The sequence below is a fragment of the Theropithecus gelada genome, chromosome 16 (genome assembly GCF_003255815.1).
Source record: "Theropithecus gelada isolate Dixy chromosome 16, Tgel_1.0, whole genome shotgun sequence".
NCBI classification, from domain to species: Eukaryota; Metazoa; Chordata; class Mammalia; order Primates; family Cercopithecidae; genus Theropithecus; species Theropithecus gelada.
Genome location: NC_037684.1, coordinates 11,416,722 through 11,441,365, shown reverse-complemented (window position 1 = coordinate 11,441,365; position 24,644 = coordinate 11,416,722). Strand labels below are relative to the sequence as shown.

General features: G+C 51.7%; 3 protein-coding genes across 6 annotated transcripts in view; all 3 read left to right on the top strand.

Annotated features, from left to right (window-relative positions):
* The window catches only part of GGNBP2 (gametogenetin binding protein 2), a 51,206-nt gene extending 48,342 nt beyond the window's left edge, over positions 1 to 2,864 (top strand). For both annotated transcript variants that reach the window (XM_025362728.1, XM_025362727.1), the window contains exon 14: positions 2,220 to 2,864. In XM_025362728.1, coding sequence (XP_025218513.1) covers positions 2,220 to 2,423 — 204 coding nt within the window. In that variant the 3' untranslated portion in view covers positions 2,424 to 2,864. The remainder of the gene's footprint in view (positions 1 to 2,219) is intronic.
* A 2,369-nt stretch (positions 2,865 to 5,233) lies between these two features.
* On the top strand, positions 5,234 to 14,241 carry DHRS11 (dehydrogenase/reductase 11). Of its 3 annotated transcripts, XM_025363740.1 has the most exons (7): positions 5,234 to 5,593; positions 8,392 to 8,601; positions 11,605 to 11,699; positions 12,364 to 12,493; positions 13,113 to 13,205; positions 13,414 to 13,479; positions 13,604 to 14,241. In XM_025363740.1, exons 1-7 carry the CDS (start codon positions 5,264 to 5,266, stop codon positions 13,643 to 13,645), a joined length of 966 nt encoding a protein of 321 aa, XP_025219525.1. In that variant the 5' UTR covers positions 5,234 to 5,263; the 3' UTR covers positions 13,646 to 14,241. The 3 variants fall into 3 exon arrangements, with proteins under 3 accessions (XP_025219525.1, XP_025219526.1, XP_025219524.1); XM_025363741.1 differs by lacking the exon at positions 13,113 to 13,205; XM_025363739.1 differs by having other exon boundaries at positions 13,113 to 13,479.
* Positions 14,242 to 15,045: 804 nt separating this feature from the next.
* MRM1 (mitochondrial rRNA methyltransferase 1) lies at positions 15,046 to 22,246 on the top strand. The gene is made up of 5 exons (XM_025362371.1): positions 15,046 to 15,812; positions 16,013 to 16,106; positions 20,947 to 21,079; positions 21,176 to 21,295; positions 21,523 to 22,246. Exons 1-5 carry the CDS (start codon positions 15,271 to 15,273, stop codon positions 21,693 to 21,695), a joined length of 1,062 nt encoding a protein of 353 aa, XP_025218156.1. The 5' UTR covers positions 15,046 to 15,270; the 3' UTR covers positions 21,696 to 22,246.
* The last annotated feature ends 2,398 nt before the right edge of the window (positions 22,247 to 24,644 follow it).

Genomic DNA, 24,644 nt, shown 5'->3' with positions numbered 1-24,644 from the left:
CTTTGGGAGACAGAGGTGGGCAGATCATGAGGTCAGGAGATCAACACCATCTTGGCCAACATGATGAAACACCGTCTCTACTAAAAATACAAAAATTAGCTGGGCATGGTGGTGCATGCTAGTAGTCCCAGCTACTCGGGAAGCTGAGGCAGGAGAATCACTTGAGGCCGGGAGGCGGAGGTTTCAGTGAGCTGAGATCGTGTCACTGTAATCCAGCCTGGTGACAGAGTGAGACTTCCTCTCAAAAAAAAAAACCTGGCCGGGCGTGGTGGTTCACGCCTGTAAGCCCAGCACTTTGGGAGGCCGAGGCGGGCGGATCACGAGGTCAGGAGATCGAGACCCTCCTGGCAAACATGGTGAAATCCTGTCTCTACTAAAAATACAAAAAATTAGCCAGGCATGGTGGCGGGCACCTGTAGTCCCAGCTACTTGGGAGGCTGAGGCAGGAGAATGGCGTGAATCCGGGAGGCGGAGCTTGCAGTGAGCTGAGATGGTGCCACTGCAATCCAGCCTGGGCTACGGAGCACCCAATAAAAAAAAAAAAACAAAACCTGAGTGTAAGTCAGGACCATCTGTAGTTGGGAGAAAGGATAGAGGTAGCATTATATTCAGGAGTCTGCCTCCCTGAAGCGGGTTACTGTAAGTAAACTTTGCCTTTCTGATTGGCAAGTTATAGTAGCCACCCTTCCATACCAGGAAGAATGTACAGTTTGAACTAGAGGCTGCTTTCTTCTTTTATGTGTCATGTAGGATAAGACTCCAGTTCCTGAGACTTTTTACCTGATTCCAACTGACCCAGTGCATAGTATAGGTGGCCCTTGGAGGAGGGAAGGAAGGAGAAGAGTGGTATCTTTTCCATTAGAGTCCTAATGAAACCAAATCCTTTGGAATACTAGCTTTTTTCTTTTTTGAGACGGAGTTTTGCTCTTATTGCCCAGGCTGGAGTGCAGTGGTGTGATCTCGGCTCACCACAACCTCTGCCTTCTGGGTTCAAGTGATTCTCCTGCCTCAGCCTCCCGAGTAGCTGGGATTGCAGGCTTGTGCCACCACGCCTGGCTAATTTTGTATTTTTCGTAGAGATTGGGTTTCTCCATGTTGGTCAGGCTGGTCTCAAACTCCCGACCTCAGGTGATCTGCCCACCTCAGCCTCCCAAACTGCTGGGATTACAGGCATGAGCCACCATGCCTGGCTAGTTTTTTTCTTTTTTATGGTTGTAAAGTTTCAATATTTATTTATTTATTTATTTATTTTTTGAGGAGTCTCCCTCTGTTGCCCAGGCTAGATAGAGTGCAGTGGCATGATCTTGGCTCACTCTAGCCTCTGCCTCCCAGGTTCAAGTGATTCTCCTGCCTCAGCCTCCCAAAAATGCTGGAATTACAGGTGTGAGCCACCACCTGTATAAGTTCAATGTTTAAAAGTTTAAAAGTTTTAATGGTTGTAAAAGTTTAATGGTGATGCTGTGTAACTTACTTCTTAAGTAAGAAATGGTTATCTTTTACTTAGTTTGTAGAGATGAATGTTTCAAGATAGGACTAGCTAGAGATAAGTCCGGCTACTTAAAATGTGGTAACTAGTTGTAACATCTTCAATTAGTTTTTTTTTTGTTGTTGTTGTTGTTGTTTTTGGTTTTTTTTTTTTTTTTTTTTTTTTTGAGAAGGAGTCTCACTCTGTCACCCAGTCTGGAGTGCAGTGGCGCGATCTCGGCTCGCTGCAAGCTCCGCCTCCTGGGTTCACACCATTCTCTTGCCTCAGCCTCCTGAGTAGCTGGGACTACAGGCGCCTGCCACCACGCCCGGCTAATTTTTTTGTATTTTTAGTAGAGACGGGGTTTAACTGTGTTAGCCAGGATGGTCTCGATCTCCTCATCTCGTGATCCGCCTGCCTCGGCCTCCCAAAGTGCTGGTATTACAGGCGTGAGCCACCGTGCCCGGCCCAATTAGTTATTTTTTTAAGACCAAGGTATGGTGGTAGTTTGCTAGGCTCATAGGCTTCTAGGAGAAATTATAGATCCAAGGTTTCAACTCAAGGGGTTAGATTTTATTCTCACTACTTTGTTAGGCAGAATGACATGATGCTTATTCTGCAAACACTCCAATTAAAGGCTTTATGTGACCGAACTGAAACTAAAAAGTTAGACTGGTTTAATGTTTAGCTGTCCTCCATTACATATCTTTTTGCGTTCTTAAGTCATAGTCTTAACTGCTGCTTTGATTTGCAGGATGAGTCTGAATGTACTTCAGATGAGGAAATCTTTATCTCACAAGATGAAATACAGTCATTTATGGCTAATAACCAGTCTTTCTACAGCAATAGAGAACAATACCGACAGCATCTGAAGGAGAAATTTAATAAATACTGCCGCTTAAATGATCACAAGAGGCCCATTTGTAGTGGCTGGTTGACAACGGCTGGAGCAAATTAAATAAATAAAATAGCTCTGTCTTTCAATGAAACACTCACGATGACTACTGCGCCTTCTCTTTCAAAAAACTCTTAATTTAGTGACTTATGGCAAAATTTTATCTTAAATCAATGTGATTCTTTCTTGTTTTGGGAGACGGTGGAGGTATCCTCATTAGTTTGTTCTTTCTTCAGGCTTGTGTCTTTAGTTGCGTGGCTGCGCAGGCCTGCCATATGATTTAAGCCATCTCTTTTCATTAAATGTTTCTCTTCCTGTGAGACTTACTAAAGCAACTTAGTGGCAAAAAGTAATGTTGTACTTATAATTCTGTACAGAAATGACAATGAGCTGAATATATGGTTTTACAAAGTAGACATCCACTTGCAAAATGTTTGGATGTAATGTTAAAGCGCAATGTGCAAAATTTAAAATAAAGAATATTTATTAATATGCATAGTAAAATTTGGTGTACATGTTTCTACTTAATGTGTGGCAGTACTTTAGTATTTGCCACTTGTGGACTTAGTGGTTGTCCAGTGTTGATGTTAGAAAGGGTGAAGGGGCCGGGCGCGGTGGCTCAAGCCTGTAATCCCAGCACTTTGGGAGGCCGAGACGGGCGGATCACGAGGTCAGGAGATGGAGACCATCCTGGCTAACACAGTGAAACCCCGTCTCTACTAAAAATACAAAAAAATTAGCCAGGCGTGGTGGCGGGCGCCTGTAGTCCCAGCTACTTGGGAGGCTGAGGCAGGAGAATGGCGTGAACCCGGGAGGCGGGGCTTGCAGTGAGCCGAGATCCGGCCACTGCACTCCAGCCTGGGCGACAGAGGGAGACTCCATCTCAAAAATAAATAAATAAATAAATAAATAAAAGAAAGGGTGAAGGACAGAGATACAGACTGTTGAAGACAAAAATCTTCCTTTGAAGAGAATTGACAACTGAGAAAAGCAGTTTTCCAGTCTTTTTCTTTTGAGGAGATACTTTAAATACTCGCTAACATCTTACTTTCCCATGAGACTTTTAACTGCTTTATTAAAAGTTCCCTAATACATAACACAAAGTACCTCTTAAATTCAGAGGTTCATATTGACCTAGAAGAATAAAAACAAAACTTGGCAGAATTTCAACCAAGGGTTGCCGAATAAGTAATTGCTCAACATGTAAGACTGGGCTCAGAAGGCTGCACTGAGTGCTAACCACATTGTGGGCTGTGCATGTGAGGTTCAGCCTTATCTGGTGTCCAGTAACAAAGTCACTGTGGTCTTACAGTTTACTGCTGTCACAGCTGTGAGTACCGAAGGAGAGAGTTTCCCCCAGGAATAGCATTTTGCTGACATTTAAAAGATCGAGTCAAATAGCTCGGTAGACACATGATGCTTAGAGATTTGTGTCTACATGTTTATAATACTTGGTGGCAGCATATAAACTGTGGGACAATCAGTACTGTGCAATGGAGGTGGAGTGAATTTTATGTGCTTTTAATCAGATTTTGAGTTAGATTTCAAGTGGGTAGCAGCAGAAACTTAGATTGAATTTTCATAGTGTCATTTCTTGGATCCACTTCCTGAGTTGTTCAAATCTAAATGTTGTATAGGAATGAGGCAGAGGTAGAAGGACTCCTCTTGGACCCTTTTTGATTTCATCCCAGAATCTAAAATATGACTGTGGGTCTCCCACAGCCCTTGGCTCAGAGGCGAATCCCCTCTTCACCACTGTTAGAGTCAAATGTTCTTTTGAGATCCCTAAAAGCAAAGGCTGTTTTAATTCAGTTTTAATCTTTGCCATTGGGGCCAAACACAGGATAGGCAAATGAGTGTTTTTGAATGAATAAACAAGTCACATTCACTGCTTACTCCATTGCTTGCTGGGAGGGAGTCAGGTGGTTATTCAAAGATGCTTTTTCTTTAAGAGAATGGCTATATTAAGTACGCAGTTTTCAGCACTTTTAGCAAAGCGAGCTCTGCTCTGAACAAAACCAACAACCCAAGAAGCGATAATGATGTGAAGACAGTTTAGGAGCACATCCCTGGCCTAAGACTGGACTGCCTGTGGCCCAAAGCATGCTTCACCACTTCAGTATACTCATCTTTAAAATTAAGATACCAATATGTGCTATCTCAGAGCGGTTGTGCAGATTCGTTACTATATTTAAAATGCCTGCTACACCATAAACAACAAATATTAGGTACTGTTTTAATCTTTGGCATATATCATGATACATCTGCTACAGTAGGGTAGGGGTAAGCGTGGGGGTCTAGGGCAGTTGGACACGGTGGGCCATTTAGGGACAGAATTCCCCAGTACACGTGTACTTGGGAGTGTTTCAGTTTTCCGTGGCTAATACAGCCAAGGGATCAGGTAGGGTAAATGAGTCCTTCCCAAGGTCACCCAGCGTTGATGGCGGAGACGCGTTTTCTGGGCTGAATCCCTTCCGATCAGCCACCGGCGGGTTTGGGAGGGTGTGGAAGAGTGTTGGAGTCACCTTAAGTGCCCTTAATTCCTCATCCTGGCATTAGGGTTCAGGAGTAGAGAACGGAGACTAAGCGGGACGCTTCAGTATGCGCCCTTGGGGCTGGAGGAATCCCCGCGCTAAACCTCGGTTTCCCTGACCCCAAAGGGAAGCGCTCACTGGGGAAACGGCGCCGCCAGCTGCCAGGACGCTCCCGCGCAGCTCGGTTTCCCTACGCCGGGGCGGGGCGGAGGCGCGGGAGGGGCGGAGGCGCGGGAGGGGCGGAGGGGCGGGAGGGGCGGAGGGGCGGGAGGGGCGGAGGGGCGGGAGGGGTGGAGGGGCGGAGGGGCGGAAGGGGCGGGGACTTCCCTCAGAGGGCGGGGCGGCCGGGCCGCGGCGGCCTCCGACTGGATGCGGCGGATCGCCGGGGGCCTGAGGGTGGAGTCCCGGTCGGAGGCAGGCCGGGACTCTGGTGGGTCCAGGCGCGGCTCGGACGCCAGCAGGTCGGCGGCGGCGGCAGAAGAGCGGCCGGGCGTCAGCTCCTCGACCCCGGTGCCGCCCTCGTCCAGCGAGGTGGGCGGGCGGCGCGGGCCCATGGCCAGGCCCGGCATGGAGCGGTGGCGCGACCGGCTGGCGCTGGTGACGGGGGCCTCGGGGGGCATCGGCGCGGCCGTGGCCCGGGCCCTGGTCCAGCAGGGACTGAAGGTGGTGGGCTGCGCCCGCACCGTGAGCAACATCGAGGTGAGACCGGGCCGGGGGCGGGGACGCCGCGGGCGGGTCGTTTCCCCGGAGTCGGATTCACTTGCCCGCCACGCCGGGGCCCTTTGCTGTAGTGGGGGCGGCCTCTCGGATCCCTTAAGACAGGTTTCTCCTTTCCCCTTAAGTCTCGTCTTTGAAGGAGCCGTTTCCCCTGACAGCCCCTGCTCGAGTTACCGAATCTCCGACCCTGGCATCTCGCCGCCTAGGGTATTGGCCCGAGGAAAGGGGAAACCGGAGGTCGGGAATGGTGGTCTCATCCCTGTGGCCTTCTCACCCCCGGTGGCCAAGTGCCTCTAATCCCCAGAAGTCACCCACCACGCAGGGCAAGGTGGCTGGCCAACTAGATGGGCAGGAGCCAGAACTGAGGGTGGGGTTAGGGGTGGGAGCTTTACTGAAGAGCCTCAGCCCCGCCCCCTCACCTCGTGGGTAACTCATGCCCAGTGGCATGAGGAATGAATGGAATATTCATTAGTGGGCCTTCCTCCACTCTCCTGGGGCGAACAGAGTGGGTGAAATAGGGCAGAAACCTTGAGAGGATAAAGCAGCCTGGAACTCCTTACTCTTCTCTTGACGTGGGGTTGGGAGCCCTCAGAATTAAGAGAAAAATCAAGATGGCCATTTTGGAGCAGGGAGGAATTTCTGTCGTAGGCTCTCTCTGGATGTGCCCTGCAAGCTCACTCTCAGTGTTGAGCTAGTGCTTAGCTGCAGGGCTTTATCTCCACCGTGCTCAAAGTCCTCAGGCAGGGAAAGGGTAAGGAGGCCTTGGGTGGGGGCAGAGGAAGAAGGTATACAGGAAGGAGGACTGTCCCCTCCCCTGCTGCTGACCAAAGGTACACTTTATAACCCAGATAATCCCAAGGTCACCTGGCTCCATCACTGCCCCACTCTGCCCTCCCTTTATTCTATTCTGAGGAGCTCAGGACCCAGCCCCAGCCTTGGAGCCCAGAGGATCAAGCCAGGGATTAAACAACTGGATTCCCTAGTTCTGAAGTGACTCTTGCCTTCTCACCTACTCCCCTACCGCAAGCTAGCCAGGAAGTGGGGCCTGAGCCCCAAGGGGATCCCCAGGCCGATCGCTCAGTCCCAGGGTGACTCCATGTCTGAGAGGAGAATGCCCCTGTTGTGAGAGGGTGATGACATGATGTAGATCATTACTGAGGGGAGGTAGGGAGATCAGGTGGCACAGGTGGAGCAACAGGAAGGCAGTGACAGGGAGAAATACATTCTGAGCACATCCCTTCTGGTTTTCTTGTGGTAGGAGTTTTGAGTCTAGAGGAGGAAGTGGGAAGATGTGTGCCAGGGGAGGGGAGAGCTGCAGGCTTCCTTGCCCACAGTCTGCTTTGATTGATTGATTCATTGATGTTAAAGCAGAATTTGGGTTCTCGCTTCCTACAGAGAAAACTCCTGTTTCCTGAAGTGATCAAACGTGGGTAAAATCTGGTGAAAGGGGGGTATCTGATTCTCAGAGGACTATACCTTTTGAACTCACAGAAAGTTAAAGCAGAAAAGAATGTCCCAAGACACCCGATCCAGTCCTTTATTCCTGGCTCGTCTTGGGAGGAGGAAGGGGCTCCAGGCCAGGGCAGCTGGCCAAGCTGCCCTTCCTCTAAGGCACTGTGTGCCTCCTCCCCCTCGCCCATGTCTACACAGTCACCTTCATGAGGCTCAAGTGCCCAGTCACTGGCTTCCAAAGAAGGCCACAGAGCATGTTTTCTTCTTGCCTCTGAATGTCAGCTTCCCCCTGGGCTGCCTCTCAGTGGCTCTGCCTTCTCAGGTCTTTCTCGGCATGCTGAGGGCCTGGAGATGCACAGGGCATGCCTAATGGCACCTGCCACCTGACTTGCCTCATAGTCTCCTGAGAAACCTCAGAGGGGAGGGTGGTGCACCAGGGCTCAGAGAGAAATAATCTGTCCTGACTTTGTGACCCCTCCTTTAGGTAGGGAGAGAAGACTGGCAGCTGGGCGTGGTTGAAAGGCATGTCTGAGAACTCTGAGCCAGCTGGCTGCAGTTTGCGAGGGGAGGGGAATAGTTCAGAGATGAGGGACTGGCTGACACAATGCAGGAGAAGAAGCTGGGTTAACCAGACCAGTGACTGTTGGTGCTGGTGGAGAAGCATGAAGTGGTGGAGAGGTGCATATTACCTATGGGCAGAAGAGGTATTCCTGTTGGGGAAGAGGCAGAAAAGAGAGAGCTCTCCATTCCCTAGATCCCTGGCTCCTGCTCCACCCAGGACTCGAGTTTATTTATTTATTTATTTATTTGAGACAAAGTCTTGCTCTGTCACCCAGGCTGGAGTGCAGTGGCACGACCTCAGCTCACTGCAACCTCTGCCTCCTGGGTTCAAGTGATTCTCGTGCCTCAGCCTCCCAAGTAGCCACACACCCAGCTCATTTTTGTATTTTTGGTAGAGATGGGGTTTCACCAAGTTAGCCAAAGCTGGTCTCAAACTCCTGACCTCAAGTGATCCACCCGCCTTGGCCTCCCAAAGTGTTGGGATTATAGGCGTGAGCCAGCACGCCCAGCCAAGACTTGAGTTTATAGTGAGGTTTCTCCATTGATCACAACCTTTTCCCTCGGTCACTCAGGGAGCACTGTCATCCCTTGGACTTTGACCAAAGAGGACAAACTTAGGGGATGGGCAGTCCAACATCTACGTGGCTGAAAGTCAGCTGCCAAAGGAGCGTGTTTTATGAGTGTGACAGGGATGGGGGTCTGAGGCTGGCTGGGGAGCCATGGGAGTGAGCTGCTCACCCCAGTCAGATCCCTGTTGGGTTTCATAGGAGCTGGCTGCTGAATGTAAGAGTGCAGGCTACCCCGGGACTTTGATCCCCTACAGATGTGACCTGTCAAATGAAGAGGACATCCTCTCCATGTTCTCGGCTATCCGTTCTCAGCACAGCGGTGTAGACATCTGCATCAACAATGCCGGCTTAGCCCGGCCTGACACCCTGCTCTCAGGCAGCACCAGCGGTTGGAAGGACATGTTCAATGTAAGAGCTCCAAGCCTCCATCTTCCAGGTGGAGGGTGGGGAGGAGAGAGGGGAGCCAGGGGTTTGTGAACCAGAGTGCAGCTGGAGATGGAACATCTAGGAAGAGGGAGCTTCGGGTTCCCACCTGGGGCATCTTGACTCTCTCCTGGCTTCTTGCCCTACCAGAGGGATAGGGAGTGGATGAATGGCCATATCAGCTCTTCTCTTCTTTGAGCCCCTGGAGGTAGGTTGTTTTTTTTTTGGTTTTTTTTTTTTTTTTTTTTTTTTGAGATGGAACCTTGCTTTGTCACACAAGCTGGAGTGCAGTGGCATGATCTTTGCTCACTGCAACTTCCGCCTCCTGGGTTCAAACAATTCTCCTGCTTCAGCCTCCTGAGTAGCTGAAATTACAGGCGCCCACCATCACTACTCGGCTAATTTTTTTGTATTTTTAGTAGGGACGGGGTTTCACTATGTTGGCCAGGCTGGTCTCAAACTCCTGATCTCAGGTGATCTGCCCACCTCATCCTCCCAAAGTGCTGGGATTACAGGCGTGGGCCACCATGCCCGACCTGGAGGTAGTTCTTAAAGTCTGGAGTGATTTCCTTGTGTTAGAAGAAAGATTGTTAGGAGAGAGAACTGCTGCCTGTTGAGTTTCCCACTTGTCATCCCTGTGCCTGGGTGCTTGGGAACGTGATGTTATGGGAAGAAAAGGAAGAAAGAGACAAGAGATGATATTCTTACCTAGCCTTACTAGTAACTATGTGACTTTAGGCAGATTGGTTACCTTCTTTGAGCTTCAGTCTTGTCACACTTAATTGGGATGAACACACCTCTGTCATCAATATCTGGGGTCACAACTCCAATGTCCCCTGGGGCCAGGTAGGTACATAAAGGAGTAAGGGAGGTTAGGAGGGGTCCGCAGTGTGGGGAAGCACACAGCCACTGCTCAAATCCTACATAGTTCCTCTATGGTGGTGTGGGCCCTGTGTGGCCTGTTTTGTTTTTTTTTTTTTTTTTTTTTTTTGAGACGGAGTCTTGCTCTGTCACCAGGCTGGAGTGCAGAGTGGCGTGATCTTGGCTCACTGCAACCTCCACCTTCTGGGTTCAAGCTATTCTCCTGCCTCAGCCTCCTGAGTAGCTGGGACTAGAGGCAAGCACCACCACGCCCAGCTAATTTTTTTGTATTTAGTAGAGATGGGATTTCACCATGTTGGCCAGGATGGTCTCTATTGCCTGATCTCATCATCCACCCACCTCGGTCTCTCAAAGTGCTGGGATTACAGGCGTGAGCCACCGCGCCTGGCTGATCTTATGATTTCTTTGAGAGAAGTGGGGAGTCTGATATTATGTGATACCCCCCACTCCCCTTCACTAAAATGTCAGCTCCATGAGGGCAAGGATTTTTATCTATTTTGTTCTCTGGTATAGCTTGATCCCATAAGCACTCAAAAGATAGTTATTGAATAAATGAAACTTTCCAGTACATGTTGGAAGGGTATTTAAAGTGTTTTGAAACCATGCACAGGCCAAACCCAACTTTCAGGACATGGGTTTTCAATTTGTGGATGGTATGATGGGGTGATAGAAGGGTATGAAAGTATCCTGATAAGTTGAAAGCAGTGTGTGAATGGGATGTTCTTCTCTCCCCACAATCCTTTCCCATCTGCTGACAGTAGACTTAGCACCTTATCTTAGCACCTCATAGATGCTTGGGCCTGGAAATGAAACCATGAAAATGAAGCCCTCAGCCTTCTTGGAGATCAGAGCCATGATCCTCACTCACAGCACATGGGTCTCTAAAGACCTGGACCTTAACTCGCCCATCTGTCAAATGAGGGACTTGCATTAAATTCCTACAGCTCCTTTCAGCTTGAACATTATCTAAATCTATTAGGATCATCCTATAAGGCATCTTCTCTTTCTCTGCCCCTGATCCCCTAGACCTGGGAGATTTACTCACCTGGTCCCAGGGGATCTATTTCTCCTACTCTGCCTGCCAGGAGCTGAGTTCTCTGCCTCACAAGCCCACATTGCCAAGAAGATGAGAAACAGGGCTGGAAACCTCCCTGTCCTGGTACCCATCTCTTCCTACTGCCGTGAACACCAAGGCAGGTTCACACCAAAGGTGTTCCGTTCCTCATGGCAGGCTCTGACACCTGATTAAGAGAAACATCTGATCTCCTGCTGGTTCCCTCTCTTCCTAAGAGGAGAGGCCTGAGGACCTGCTAAAAGCTTTATCTCTGCTTGTCCTCTGAGTGAGGCTAATGAGTGGGGCCAATGGGTGGGGCAGCGTAGGTGCTTTGCAGCAGACACACCTTCAGACCTCTGTTCCCTGAAGGGTGGGGATGTGGGGGTCGCCTCTGCCAGAGGGAGTAGGAGTGGGAAGTTACCTGACCCTCTAGAGTCTCCGTGCCTAGTCTTGTAGATGGAACCCAGGTTAAAGGAAGGCATAGAAAGGAGGGTCAGGCCTTCTCTTCTCCACTCATCTCAAGGGAGGGGATGGGGAAGGAGCAGAGAGTAGCTGAGGAAGGCAGGGAAAGACTAGGCTCTGTGCCAGAGGAGAGAGATTTGTAAGCCATTTTGGTAAGGATTTTGAGCAGTTTAGGAGGGAGCAGGGCCAGACTCCCATAGCGAAGAGAAGAGTAGCGTATTTGGGGGAAGAAATGGAAACGATTCCCTATGGAATTAGAGGGTCTGTGCTACTGTTCATAGAGGAGATGGCCAAGACAGAGTCACCTGGGTCAGGAGTGGGTTTGAAGGGTTTCCATTCTTGTTTGCAGGAACCTGGGGGGTCAGCCAGGTGAGGAGCTACCTCTGCTATCAACTGGGGGTTGCAGCTTTAAGGAGAGGGGCATCTTGTGTAGAAGACAAGGTGCCCTGTGCCTGTGGCTGGTCTCTGGGAGGACCTGGACACTGTTTTGGAATGCCACATTGCCCCCTTCCCCCCTCGCATTCTGTGGCTCCATCACTTGCTCAGTTGGGCTGGAGTGGAGACACCTCATTGCCCTCCCTGGCCTGCAGGTGAACGTGCTGGCCCTCAGCATCTGCACACGGGAAGCCTACCAGTCCATGAAGGAGCGGAATGTGGACGATGGGCACATCATTAACATCAATAGGTGAGGGCAGGTGGCCAAGGGGTACCACTCACCCACCAGGCTGGGTAATGTGCTGCAGCTCACCTGACCTCTTTGGACCTCAGTTTCCTTGGTGGGAAAGTACAGATTTAATACCCGAATGGCACAATTATGGTGAGGGAAAGAATAATGTTGTCAAGTACCATCCCCTGGTTGGCTGGAATGGGCAGCTCAGTTCCTTCCCTCTACAGCTGAAGCCTGAGGCCTCTCCTGGGACTGAGTGCCTCTATTCCTCAGGCCTGGGGATGAACCCCACCTCATGGCACAAAGAAAGACTATGTACAGTATCTGCCACTGGGGAGCCCCAGTCTGAGGGGGAACATGACCTCTTCCTGCCCTGAGATGTCCCAATAGAATCATATCAGTGAACATACAGATTAGATGGAAAGAGTTTTGACATTCTGCACCACCAGGCGAGTGCATTCTGTGGTCAGCTTAGGGATAACTTCCAGGAAAAGGAAGGTTTTCCGAAGCTGTTTGAATAACCAAAATTAGATTAATGAGCTGTGAGATGGCCACTAGAGGTCCCCTTTAGAAGGCTTTCCGATGCACATCTGGGTGGTGGGGCTGACCGGGTATGGCAGGGGCACTGCTGGTCTCCCTGGAGCTTCATTCTCTCCTCTTTCCCCTTCCTCTCCCCACCCAGCATGTCTGGCCACCGAGTGTTACCCCTGTCTGTGACCCACTTCTATAGTGCCACCAAGTATGCCGTCACTGCGCTGACAGAGGGACTGAGGCAAGAGCTTCGGGAGGCCCAGACCCACATCCGAGCCACGGTGAGGCTGTGGCCTAGCCCTGGTGGGGACGGGGTGGCGCAGGCCCTCCCCACCCACACACACCATTCAGGAAGCCCATGTTCAGAATGTGCCGCTTAGAGCTCCCGGGAGTGGACTGGCACAGAACTGGGTGCTGCTGCTCCCAGCATGGCCCTGTGCAGCCCTTCATTTCCTCATTTCACTGATCCAGAAGCCAAGGACCAGTCTTAGACTTTGAGCTGGGAGGGGGCTGACCTGAGAGAAAGCAAGGGACTGTGGGAAACCAGGTGCACAGTGGCTGGAAACCGGGACTCCGGGCTCTTCTCTTGAAGGCCGCGTGATCGTGAGCGAGTCACTGAACCTCCCCAAGCCTCGGCCTTCTCACTTGTGAAAAGGAGACGATGAGCTTTTTAGGGACACTTTTTTGTAAAACGTTTACCTGACATATAGGAAAGGCTCTGTAGATGGTAGGTATCACTGTGGTCACCGCCAGCGGCAGCTTCGGAGGGAGGAAGCGGCTGCTGGATGTTGGGCAGCCGTCACTGTGAAGCTGGGGTTCTGTGGCCTCCATCCTCTCCCCTCAACCTCCTCAAGGCCTGGCAAAGCTCAGCCCCTAAGCAGGCCCTCTCTGTTGGCCCAGTGCATCTCTCCAGGTGTGGTGGAGACACAGTTCGCCTTCAAACTCCACGACAAGGACCCTGAGAAGGCAGCTGCCACCTATGAGCAAATGAAGGTGGGGCCTCCCTCTGGGCCTGGTGAAGCCACTGACCCCCTAAATGAAGGCAGAGGGAACCTTGGCCTTGAGACTCCACCCTTCCAGCTTTTGTGGCTCCTCCTGGAGGGTTGGGGTGGACATGTGGATGCTGCAGAGGAGCTCAGTGGTGGGAGGGAATTTGAGTCCATTCTGTCCTTGTCTCAACCCGTTCCCCTGGTGCTCTCAGTGTCTCAAACCCGAGGATGTGGCCGAGGCTGTTATCTACGTCCTCAGCACCCCCCCACACATCCAGGTGAGTCTGGCCCTGACTGTCCACTTGCTGGAGGAACCCAACCAGCCCCAGAGGAGGGGAGCAGGGAGCCCTGCAGGGCTAGGGGAGAGTGTCGCAGCTGCCTCATGCCTTGTGCCTTCCACAGATTGGAGACATCCAGATGAGGCCCACGGAGCAGGTGACCTAGTGACTGTGGGAGCTCCTCCTTCCCTCCCCACCCTTCATGGCTTGCCTCCTGCCTCTGGATTTTAGGTGTTGATTTCTGGATCACTGGATACCACTTCCTGTCCACACCCTGACCAGGGGCTAGACAATTTGAGATTTTTATATCATTTTGTCAAATTGCTTCGGTTGTAAATGTGAAAAACGGGCTGGGGAAAGGAGGTGGTGTCCCTAACTGATTTACTTGTTAACTTGTTCTTGGTCCCCCTGGGCTCCGTGGCCTTTGTCTGCTCTCAGTCTCTTCCCTTTGATATGGGAAAGGAGTTGTGGCCAAAATTCCCCCCATCTTCTTGCACCTCAACCTCTGCGGCTCAGGGCTGGGGTGGCAGAGGGAGGCCTTCACCTTATATCTGCGTGGTTATCCAGGGCTCCAGACTTCCTCCTCTGCCTGCCCCACTGCTCCCTCTTCCCCTTCTCTTTCTCCTTTTGGGCTCTCCAGCCCAATCTTGGCTTCTCGTCCCCTCGTGGGGTCATCCCTCCACTCTGACTATGGCAGCAGAATACCAGGGCCTGGTCCAGAGGATTTCATGGTGATCATTAAAAAAGAAAAATTGCAACCAATCTGCCTTGGCTTCAGGAGTGTGTCTTTCCATTCTTTCCCCTTCTCTGTGATCAGGGGTGCTTGTGTCTCAGAATTTCTTCCAGGTCGGTCCCACCTGGGACCTACCTGGTGAGTGGATTGGGGGCCTCACTCATGGGAGTATGGATTACCTTAGGTAGCAGGAATGGGTTTGTTTGGGCCTTGAAAACGTGTAGGAGTTTGACAAAGCGAAGAAGACAGGTGTGCAAGGCTGAGAGGCCTGGAAGAGCATGCAGTGCTGTGCGAACAGCACAGAACTTAAGTGCAGGAGCAAGATGGGGCTGAAGAGGCAGCTCCTTCCTGCCTTCCTGGATCGCTGGGGGGCTGAGTGCTGCGCAAAAGTCTCGCCATTCCCTGTGGGACGGGGGCGTTAGTGGGCTTATCAGCAGGGACAGGACAGGCTCAGAGTCACTTTAGGAAGAGAATCAGCGGCCCGGGATAGGAAGTGACTGTTGGGGTCCTCCTGCTGGCTGGTGATGAGCTAGTGAGTAGTAGTTCTGGGGAAAATCACCAGCGCCGGGATGTGGGGAGGGAGGCAACAAGACTGAATTGGTTGACCAGGAAGGCTAACCCATCTCCTTAAAGTGCCCTTCGCTGGTGCGTGAGTGAATGCGGTCCCCGACCTCCTTGACCTCGAGGAACACAGGACGCAGCCGGTAGTACGGCCAGCTCAGCTCGCTGCTCCTCTAGCCCTGTAGGAGGTGCTGTGGGGACAGCCTGGCGACCGCTCATGCGCAAAACACCGTCAGGAAGAGGCGCCAGGGACTGGGGGTGGGCTCCCGAACCCGGAAGCGAGGGAACCCACGTGGGAGCTTGGGAGGGGACGGTCGTAGCTCTCTAGTCCAGTTGTGGGGAATGCGGCCTGTTTCTTCCTGTCCGAGAGAGCTCGGCGGAGGCAGTTGTCGAGTACCCTTCACCCCTGTGTTGGGAGCCTGGGAGCGAACTGCGGCGTGGGTTACCGTTCCCGGGGACGCAGCAGGGGGCATCGAGTCCCTGGCGGGAGCTGCGCCATGGCACTGCTCTCGACCATCCGGGGCGCGACCTGGGGTCGCGTCGTCACCCGTCATTTCTCCCATGCAGCGCGGCGTGGGGAGCGGCCTGGTGGGGAGGAGCTAAGCCGCTTGCTGCTGGATGACCTGGTGCCGACCTCGCGGCTGGAGCTTCTGTTTGGCCTGTCCCCGTGTCTCCTGGCTCTGCGGGCCGCCCGCCGCTCCGTGGCCCGGCTCCTGCTCCAGGCGGGTAAAGCTGGGCTGCAGGGGGAGCGGGCCGAGCTGCTCCGGATGGCCCAGGCGCGGGACATTCCAGTTCTACGGCCCAGACGGCAGAAACTGGACACAATGTGCCGCTACCAGGTCCACCAGGGTGTCTGCATGGAGGTGAGCCCGCTGCGGCCCCGGCCTTGGAGTGAGGCCGAGGAGGCGAGCCCAGGCGACGACCCCCAGCAGTTGTGGCTCGTCCTCGAAGGGATCCAGGATCCCCGGAATTTTGGGGCTGTGCTGCGTTCCGCACACTTCCTCGGAGTGGATAAGGTCATCACCAGCCGGAGAAACAGGCACGGACGTCCCTCATTCTCCATGTGCCCCAACTTGGAGATGCAGCCAAGTTCCTAAGCACCTTGGCCCTTGGGTGATCCCTTAGCCAGACTCACCTGTCCCAGAACTCTCACGCCTCTAGCCCTTGGGAGCCCGGGGAGGGTAGGGAGCCGGGCTTGAGATGGCCCAGCCTAATGCGGGGAATGGGGAAACCTTGCAGCTGCCCGCTCACTCCAGTAGTCAGCAAGGCCAGCGCGGGGGCTATGGAGGTGATGGACGTGTTCTCCACCGATGACCTCACTGGATTTTTACAGGTAATGAGGGGCAAGAGGGTAAGGAACAGATAAGAGCCCAGTTCAGCCTCTTCAAGGGGACGAAGCTAGCTCCTGGCGAGGGAGAGAAAGGGGCCTGTTGGCATCGCTTCCTTCGGCCTTCCAAATCCCTCTGGGGATGGGAGGGTCCTGGAGTATTTAAAACGGCAATTGGAGCATTATCTGAATTCTTCCTATCGTCATACCCTTTCCTGCACCCCTTCCCAGGTATGCACCACTTTGCCTCTTCTGTAAGTCAGCCTCAGTGTCTCCTTGCCTACTAGGTCGGGCTTCAGTAAATGCATTTTGTTGGTGGACAGGATGCTTGAGTTCCTCGAATAGGGCACAGCTTGAAAGGATGTTTGAACAAGGAGATCAGTATGCCATTAATACCTAGCAAGGGACAAACCTTGGAAGCACCCCTCTCCCATCCGTCTTCAGCTGTGCTTCCCTCGCTGGACACAAGGGGGCAGTATTGCTCCGCATTTGGAATCCCCTCTGACCATACCCACTGCCCCCAACCCCCACCCCATCTGCAGGGTGAGAAATTTCCCTCTCAAGAAGTGGGAGAGCTCTGGGGCGTGTCTAGAGAGCAATGCTGTCCGGTTAAAATGTAGTGCGAGAAACATAGGTTGTTTTAGCTTTTCTAGTAGCCACATTGAAAAGTAAAGAGATGGCATTTTAAATAAATTGTACCCAGTGTATCCAAAATAATATCAATTTAACATGTAATCATTTTAATTATTGTTAATATTATTAATTTTTTGAGAGAGTTTCGCTCTTGTTACCCAGGCTGGAGTGCAATGGCACAATCTTGGCTCACTGCAACCTCTGCCTCCTGGGTTCAAGCGATTCTCCTGCTTCAGCCTTCCAAGTAGCTGGGATTACAGGCACAGGCCACCATGCCGGGCTAATTTTTTTGTGTGTGTTTAGATGGGGTTTCACCCTGTTGGTCAGGCTGGCCTTGAACTCGTGACCTCAAGCGATCCACTCACCTCGGCTTCCCAAAGTGCTGGGATTACAGGTGTGAGGCACCGCACCTGACCTTTTAAAAATATTATTAACGAAATATTTTACATTCCTTTAAAAAATGTTTTACATACAACACACCTCAATTTGAATTAACCACCTTTCAATTGCTTTATAGTCACATGTAGCTAGTGGCTACTATATTGAACAACACATATCTAGAAGCAATTTTTTGGCGTCACCTTTTTGTAGGGAGCCCCTTTCTCCAAGCCTGATAGGAGATGAGGTTCCCACTCATCACTTCCAGCCCCTGAACAGGTAGCTTCTGAAAACACAGAAACACTGCAGAACATCCACTTAAGCTCCCGTCATCACATCTCCCTACTGTGTCTTCAGCATCTGGCCTGGAGAGTGTCGTCCGCCTGCTGCTGTGGAAGAGCTGGAGGTGCCCCAAGCAGGGGCTTGTGCTGGGGCCCCATCCCTTCCTGGGTACTCAGAGACACTGCTCTAGCAGTTTTCCTCCTCTCTCCTGCATCATCCACTTTTCTCTTACACTCTCTTCAGCATGCAAACAAACATTCCCTTCTCACGCTCTTGATCTCACACCAGTCAGCCCCTCCTCTCACACTGAATCAAAGGCCTCGTCAAGGTCACGGGTGACCTCCATGTTGCTGCATTCCAGGGTCTGTTCTTAATTCTTTTCTGACTTGGCCCATCTGCAGCAGCTGGCACAGCTGACCACTCCTTCCTCCTTGAAACAGTCTGCACCTGCTTTCCTTCTGCTTCACCATGTCCTGAGGCATTTTTAGTGGTTCTTCCTCAACCCCCTGACATCCGAGCATTAGCATTTCCCAGATTTTAGTCCTAGGGTCTCTTTTGTTGTTAAGAGATGGGGTTGGCTGGGCGCAGTGGCTCATGCCTGTAATCCCGGCACTTTGGGAGGCTGAGGCGGGCAGATCACAAGGTCAGGAGATCGAGACCATCCTGGCTAACATGGTGAAACCCCGTCTCTACTAAAAATACAAAAAATTAGCTGGATGTGGTGGTGGGCGCCTGTAGTCCCAGCTACTCCAGAGGCCGAGGCAGGAGAATTGCTTGAATCCGGGAGATGGAGGTTGCAGTGAGCTCAGATCGTGCCACTGCACTCCAGCCTGTGTGACAGAGTAAGCCTCCATGTCCAAAAAAAAAAAAAAGAGAGATGGGGTCTTGGCCGGGCGTGGTTGTTGTTAAGAGATGCGTTTTGGCCAGGCGTGGTTGCTCACGCCTGTAATCCTAGAATTTTGGGAGGTTGAGGCAGGTGGGTCACCTGAGGTCAGGAGTTCGAGACCAGCCTGGCCAAAATGATGAAATCCTGTCTCTACTAAAAATACAAAAATTACCTGGGCATGGTGGCTGGCCCTTGTAATCCTAGCTACTCGGGAGGCTTAGGCAGGAGAATTGCTTGAACCCAGGAGGCGAGGTTGCAGTGAGCCGAGATTGCACCATTGCACTCCAGCCTGGGCAATAAGAGTGAAACTCTATCTCAAAAAAAAAAAAAAAAGAGAGAGATGGGGAGATGTGGGTCTTGCCACAGCCTGAAGTGGCAGTGGCACAATCACAGCTCTGTACAGCCTCCGAATTCCTGGGCTCAAGCCATCCTCCCACCTCAGCCTCCTGAGTAGTTGGAGATACAGGTGCACACCATAGAACCAAATTTCTTTCTTTCTTTTTTTTTTTTTTTTGGTAGAGATGAATTTCACTTTGTTGTCCAGGCTGTTCTCAAACTCCTGGCTTCAAAAAGTCCTCCTGCCTTAGCCTCCCAAAGTGTTGGGATTACAGGCGTAAGCCACCTCACCTGGTCCTGGATCTCTTTTCTGTATAGGTTCATTTCTTTTTGGTCTCATCTAGTCTCATGGCTTTAAATACTATCTGAATTCAAATTTCCCCCCAAGTGTATACTCTAGCCTGGACCTTGGTTCTGAATTCCAGATTCACTCATCTAGTCGCCTACTCCACAGTTGTTGTTTTGCTGTCAGGTGGGCATTTCAAACCTAACATTTCTAAAGCTGAGCACCTGTTCCTTCTGGAGCAACCCCATCCCTTTGATTGTTTAGGTCAAAAGCCTTGGCATCATCCTTAACTGAAGTTACTTCCATATTATCACCCTTTCTCCCTATTTCCACTGCTACCACTCTGACCCAAGCAAGTCACCATCATCTGTTGACCATTATTGCAGAAACTTCCCACCTGGCCTCTTTGCTTCTGCTCTTGGCGCTCAGCACAGCAGGCAGAGTGATTCTGTTGAAGTCAGACCATGTTACTTCTCTGCTCAAAACCTTTCAAAGCCTCTGTACCGCTCAGATTCAAAGTCAGAGTCCTTCCAGTAGCCCTGAAGACCCTACCTCATGTGGCTGTTGTTCCCTCTTCTGTCTTGACGGCCATCTTACTGTTCTCAAACATGCCAGGGAGGCACCCGCCTCTGTGCTTGCTGGTCTCTCTGCCTGGAGTTGCCCCAGATGCCTGCACGGTGCTCCTCCTTCTCCTTCAGGTCTGCACTGAAATGTCACCTCAGTGAGTCCGTCCCCACCTGCCCTTCCACAAGGCTGGGATTTTGGTCTGTTTTGTTTTGTTCACTGCCCTGTCCCCAGTGCCTAGAACAGAACCCATGCTAGATGCTTAATATCTATTGACTAATTGACTGGATCAGCAAATAAATGAATGTATGGGCAAGGCTGGGCTCCTCCTTGGCCAGGGCTCTGATGAAGAATTTTTTTTTTCTTTTTTTGATATGGGGTCTCACTGTGTCACCCAAGCAGGAGTGCCGTGGCACAATCTTGGCTCACTGCAACCTCCATCTCCTGGTCTCAGGAGATTCTCACATCCTAGTCTCAAGAGAATCCCTCCTGAGTAGCAGGGATTACAGGTGCCCGCCACCAGGCCAGACTGATGTTTGTATTTTTAGTAGAGACAGAGTTTCACCATGTTGCCCAGGCTGGAGGCAATGGCGTGATCTCAGCTCCCTGCAACCTCTGCCTCATGGGTTCAAGCGATTCTCCTTCCTCAGGCTCCCAGGTAGCTGGGATTACAGACATGTGCCACCATGCCCAGCTAGTTTTTTTGTGTTTTTAGTNTTTTTTTTTTTTTTTTTTTCTGAGATGGAGTTTCACTCTTGTTGCCCAGGCTTGAGTGCAATGGCGCAGTCTCAGTTCACTGCAGCCTCTGCCTCCCGAGTTCAAGCGATTCTCCTGCCTCAGCCTCCCAAGTAGCTGGGATTACAGGCATGCACCACCACACCTGACTAATTTTGTATTTTTAGTAGAGACGGGGTTTCTCCATGTTGGTTAGGCTGGTCTTGAACTCCCAACCTCAGGTGATCCTCCTACTTGGCCTCCCAAAGTGCTGGGATTACAGGTGTGAGCCACTGTGCCTGGGCCAGGCTAGTCTTGAACTCCTGACCTCAGGTAATCTGCCTGCTTCAGCCTCCCAAAGTGCTAGAATTACAGGCTTGAGCCACCGCGTACGGCCTCTGATGAAGATTTGATGAATTAGAATATGAGAGCCAGGCGTGGTGGCTGATGCCTGTAATCCTAGCACTCTGGGAGGCCAAGGCGGGAGGATCGCTTGAAGCCAGGAGTTCCAGACCAACCTGGGTAACGTGGTGAAACGCCATCTCAAAAAAAAATTGCAAAAATTTGTTTTCTAACCGGGTGATGTGGCAAGTGCTTATAGTCCCAGCTACTTGGGAGGCTGAGGTGGGAGGATCACCAGAGCCCCGGAGGTTGAGGCTGCAGTGAGCTGTGATCGTGCCACTGCACTCCAGCCTAAGCAGGAGTAAGACCCTATCTCAAAATTAAAATAAAAAAAGAATTAGAACATGTCTTCTTCCCCCTTTCAGACCAAAGCCCAGCAGGGCTGGCTCGTGGCCGGCACAGTGGGCTGCCCAAGGGCAGAGGATCCCCAGTCCTCTGAGATCCCCATCACGAGTTGCTTGGAGTTCCCCTGGGATCGGCCTACTCTCCTTGTGCTGGGTAGGTGGATGTCCCTGCTTTTGTGCCCAGATTACATTTCCTGAGCAATTGGATGTCCAGCTGGGCAACCCTAACCCTCGGCCCCATGCCCTGCAGGGAATGAGGGGTCAGGTCTGTCCCAAGAGGTGCAGGCCTCCTGTCAGCTTCTCCTCACCATCCTGCCCCGGCGCCAGCTGCCTCCTGGACTTGAGTCCTTGAACGTCTCTGTGGCTGCAGGTGAGTCTACTCCCCCTTCCCTTTCCTCTCTCCCTCTAATCATGCAGGTGGGATTTGATGCCCTCTAATCCCATTTGCTGGCTGTTTCTGTGCCTCACTTGCTTTATATGCAAAATGGGGAAATGATATCCTGTTGATGAAATGAGTGACTGCCTGACACATGTCTCGGTCTCTGAACATCATCCCTCTCCTCCGTCCTCTCTTCCCTTGTCCTTGTGTCTGTGCAGGAATTCTTCTTCACTCCATTTGCAGCCAGTGGAAGGGTTTCCCCACAGAAGGGGAGAGAAGGCAACTTCTCCAAGACCCGCAAGAACCCTCAGCCAGGTCTGAAGGACTCAGCGTGGCTCAGCACCCAGGGCTGTCTTCAGGATCAGAGAAAGAGAGGCAAAATGAGAGCTGACGTGGACTGTCCACAGTGTTCACATGCTGGGGTCAGGAACGGCCGCACCTGCCTCCGCCTGCTCCAGTGTGCAGGAGCCTCTGCCTGAGTGTGCACCAGGCCCATGTTTATTGACCACGGTCTCGTGAGGAAGGGGACTGCGGTGGAGACCAGAGGAAGCTGTTTCCTGTTGTGATGTTGGACCTGTAGTAGGACATGGTAGTTTGTTAATTTCCATGGGAAGCCATGATGGCCTAGCATGGAGAGACTCTCCTCCCAGGCCCTGTCTGGAAGTTGAGGGGAAGTCTAGACATCTGCAGGGAGGCAGGCAGCCCAGCCCAGGGGACCCGTTCCTCTTGAACCAGTCATTGCCTGTGGCAAATGTGTGTGTGAGAATGTGGGGTGTGGAGGGCAGGGCCCTGACGTGGGGTAGACAGTGCACACGTCAGGCCTACACACGGCCCCACCCTGGGGCCTTGAGCACAGGTCTCATCTTTCTGTGCCTCTGGACTGTGCACCTAGCTCACGGGGTTGTTGTGAGGCTCGAATAAAACATCACTCAGCACCTGGGAGATTCTGGCCAATTCCTCCTTTAGGTGGCAGCCTCGCTCTTCAGTCCAGTCTTTAGTCAGCTTCCACAGCCTCCTTGTGGGGAGACTCCTGGCTGCAGCCCCGTGAGAGGCGAGGGGAAATTAGCAAACACCTCTCACCCGACGGGGCCCCCCATGGGTGACTGAGTCGGTTCCCCTCCAGGGGAGGAACTGGGAGCAGGCTTGCCGTTGATTGTACAACCGAGACAGATTTGGCACTCCTGCCCTCGGGTCCCATGAAAGCAGCAGGAGCCAGCAGTGTGAGGAACATAGAAGTGTTTCTGTCCTGGTGGCACATTGGAACCACCTGGCATGCTTTACAAAAACCCAACACTGACACCAGAGAGTCTGACATGATGGGCGTGCCGCCACCTGACATCGGCTTTCGAAAGCGCCACCATTGGTCTAACGTGCAGCCAAGGCTGAGAACCACTAGGGCAGGTGGTCTCAACTTGCACACCCTTGGCATTTTGGGCCAGGTAAGTTTTTGTTGTGAGAGCCATCCTGTGCACAGTAGGATGTTTAGCAGAATCCCCCACCTATACCCACTAGATGCCTGTAGCATGACCCCCCATTGTGAAACCAGAAATGTCTGCAGACATTGCCAAATGGCTTCTGAGACAAAAATCTCCCCTCCTGGGGCGTGGCTTTGGAGGATAGCAACCCCGAAATTGCAGTCCTGACTGCTATACGACCTTGGGCGGGCTCCTTACCCATCTGGGCCTCAGTGCCCTTCTGGGCGAAAGGGGAATAATCCTACCTTCCTGGATTGTTGGGAGAATATGGAGGGCAACAGGAACCCAGTGCCTCATATATATGAGGTGCTCAATAAATCGTATTCCCCTTTTCTCTGGAATCCATCTGCAATGGATTTTTCTCAGAATTCTAACGGCAATGCCAGTTTAGAGCAACACTTGAAATTGTTTAAAAAGGGCCTAAGCTCCTTGTTTTTTGAGACAGGGTCTCAGTCTGTTGCTCAGGCTGGAGTACAGTGGCGCAGTCTCGGCTCACTGCATCGTCTGCCTCCCAGGTTCAAGCGATTCTCCTGCCTCACCCTCCTGAGTGGCTGGGACTACAGACGTGCACCACGCCCAGCTAATTTTTATATTTTTTTGGTAGAGATACGGTTTCCCTGTGTTGGCCAAGCTGGTCCCAAACTCCTGGCCTCAGGTGATCTGCCCGCTTCAGCTTCCCAAAGTGCTAGTGTTACAGGTGAGCAACCGTGCCTGGCCTAAAAAGGGCCTAAGATCTTTTTAAAGTCAAAGTTACACCTCTCAAGAAAGAGGACAGAATTCCTTCATAAACTGCACTGATCAGCATCTGTCCCGCTCGAGCTCCCTGTCCCTGACTGCCGCACAGGCTCTGACCCATCCCTGCTTCGCTCTTGGCCAAGCGCCTAGTGTAGTGATGTTTCACTTTGGCTTGTCATTGGGGTCAAGGAGGAGGATATTTTTAATATTTCAGAAGCCCAGAGGCACCTGACTGATTAAATCAGAATCTCTGGAGAAGGAGCCATGTGTTGGTTTTTTTTCTTTTTTTGAAATGGAGTCTTGCTCTGTTGCCCAGACTGGCGTGCAGTGGCACAATCCTGGCTCACTGCAACCTCCGTCTCCCGGGTTCAAGCGGTTCTCCTGCCTCATCCTCCCGAGTAGCTGGGATTACAGGCGTGAGCCACCACACCCAGCTACTTTTTTGTATTTTTAGTAGAGATGGGGTTTCACCATGTTGGCCAGGCTGGTCTCGAACTCCTGACCTCAGGTGATCCTCCCACCTCGGCCTCCCAAAGTGCTGGGATTACAGGCATGAGCCACCACACCTGGCCTACTGGCCAGTATTTCTTAAAGCTACTTAGTTGATCTCATTGTGTGGCCAGGTTCAAGAGTCAGTGGCCTTTGAGCCACCCACTCATGTCCAGGAAACTGCTTCTCATGCACACCTGTGCTTTTGAGCTCATGCCTGAAAGTTTAGGTGAGGGTGAGATTTCATCTGTCCCTCGGGTTCCGGAAGGTGCTCATTCAAGTCCTGGCTCCATGGCTTTCCACTTAGATGGCTTCTTAGCCTCCTCGTCTTGGGGATAGTACCATTATTACCAGCCCTATCTATCCCCTTCCTTTTCAGCAGAAGTTATAAAAATAAAATGAGAGAGTATCAGTAAAAGATGTTCTGTAAACCAGAGGACACTGCACCCCAGGACTAGCACACAATAATACAGACTTTGATGTGATGGTTAATTTTATGTATCACCTTGACTGGGCCATGGGTTGCCCAGATGTTTGGTCAAACATTCTGGATGTTTCTATGAGGCTGTTTTTGGAAGAGATGAACGTTTACATTGGTAGACTGAGTCAAGCAGACCCCTAATGTGAGTGGATCTCATCCA

Coding starts and splice junctions, on each gene's coding strand:
- DHRS11 (XM_025363739.1), top strand. CDS start 5,264: ATGCGGCGGATCGCCGGGGGCCTGAGGGTGGAGTCCCGGTCGGAGGCA. Junction 12,494..13,112: donor AGACCCACATCCGAGCCACG/GTGAGGCTGTGG, acceptor CTGTTGGCCCAG/TGCATCTCTCCAGGTGTGGT. Junction 13,480..13,603: donor GCACCCCCCCACACATCCAG/GTGAGTCTGGCC, acceptor TGCCTTCCACAG/ATTGGAGACATCCAGATGAG.
- MRM1 (XM_025362371.1), top strand. CDS start 15,271: ATGGCACTGCTCTCGACCATCCGGGGCGCGACCTGGGGTCGCGTCGTC. Junction 15,813..16,012: donor ATCACCAGCCGGAGAAACAG/GCACGGACGTCC, acceptor GAAACCTTGCAG/CTGCCCGCTCACTCCAGTAG. Junction 21,080..21,175: donor GCCTACTCTCCTTGTGCTGG/GTAGGTGGATGT, acceptor CATGCCCTGCAG/GGAATGAGGGGTCAGGTCTG.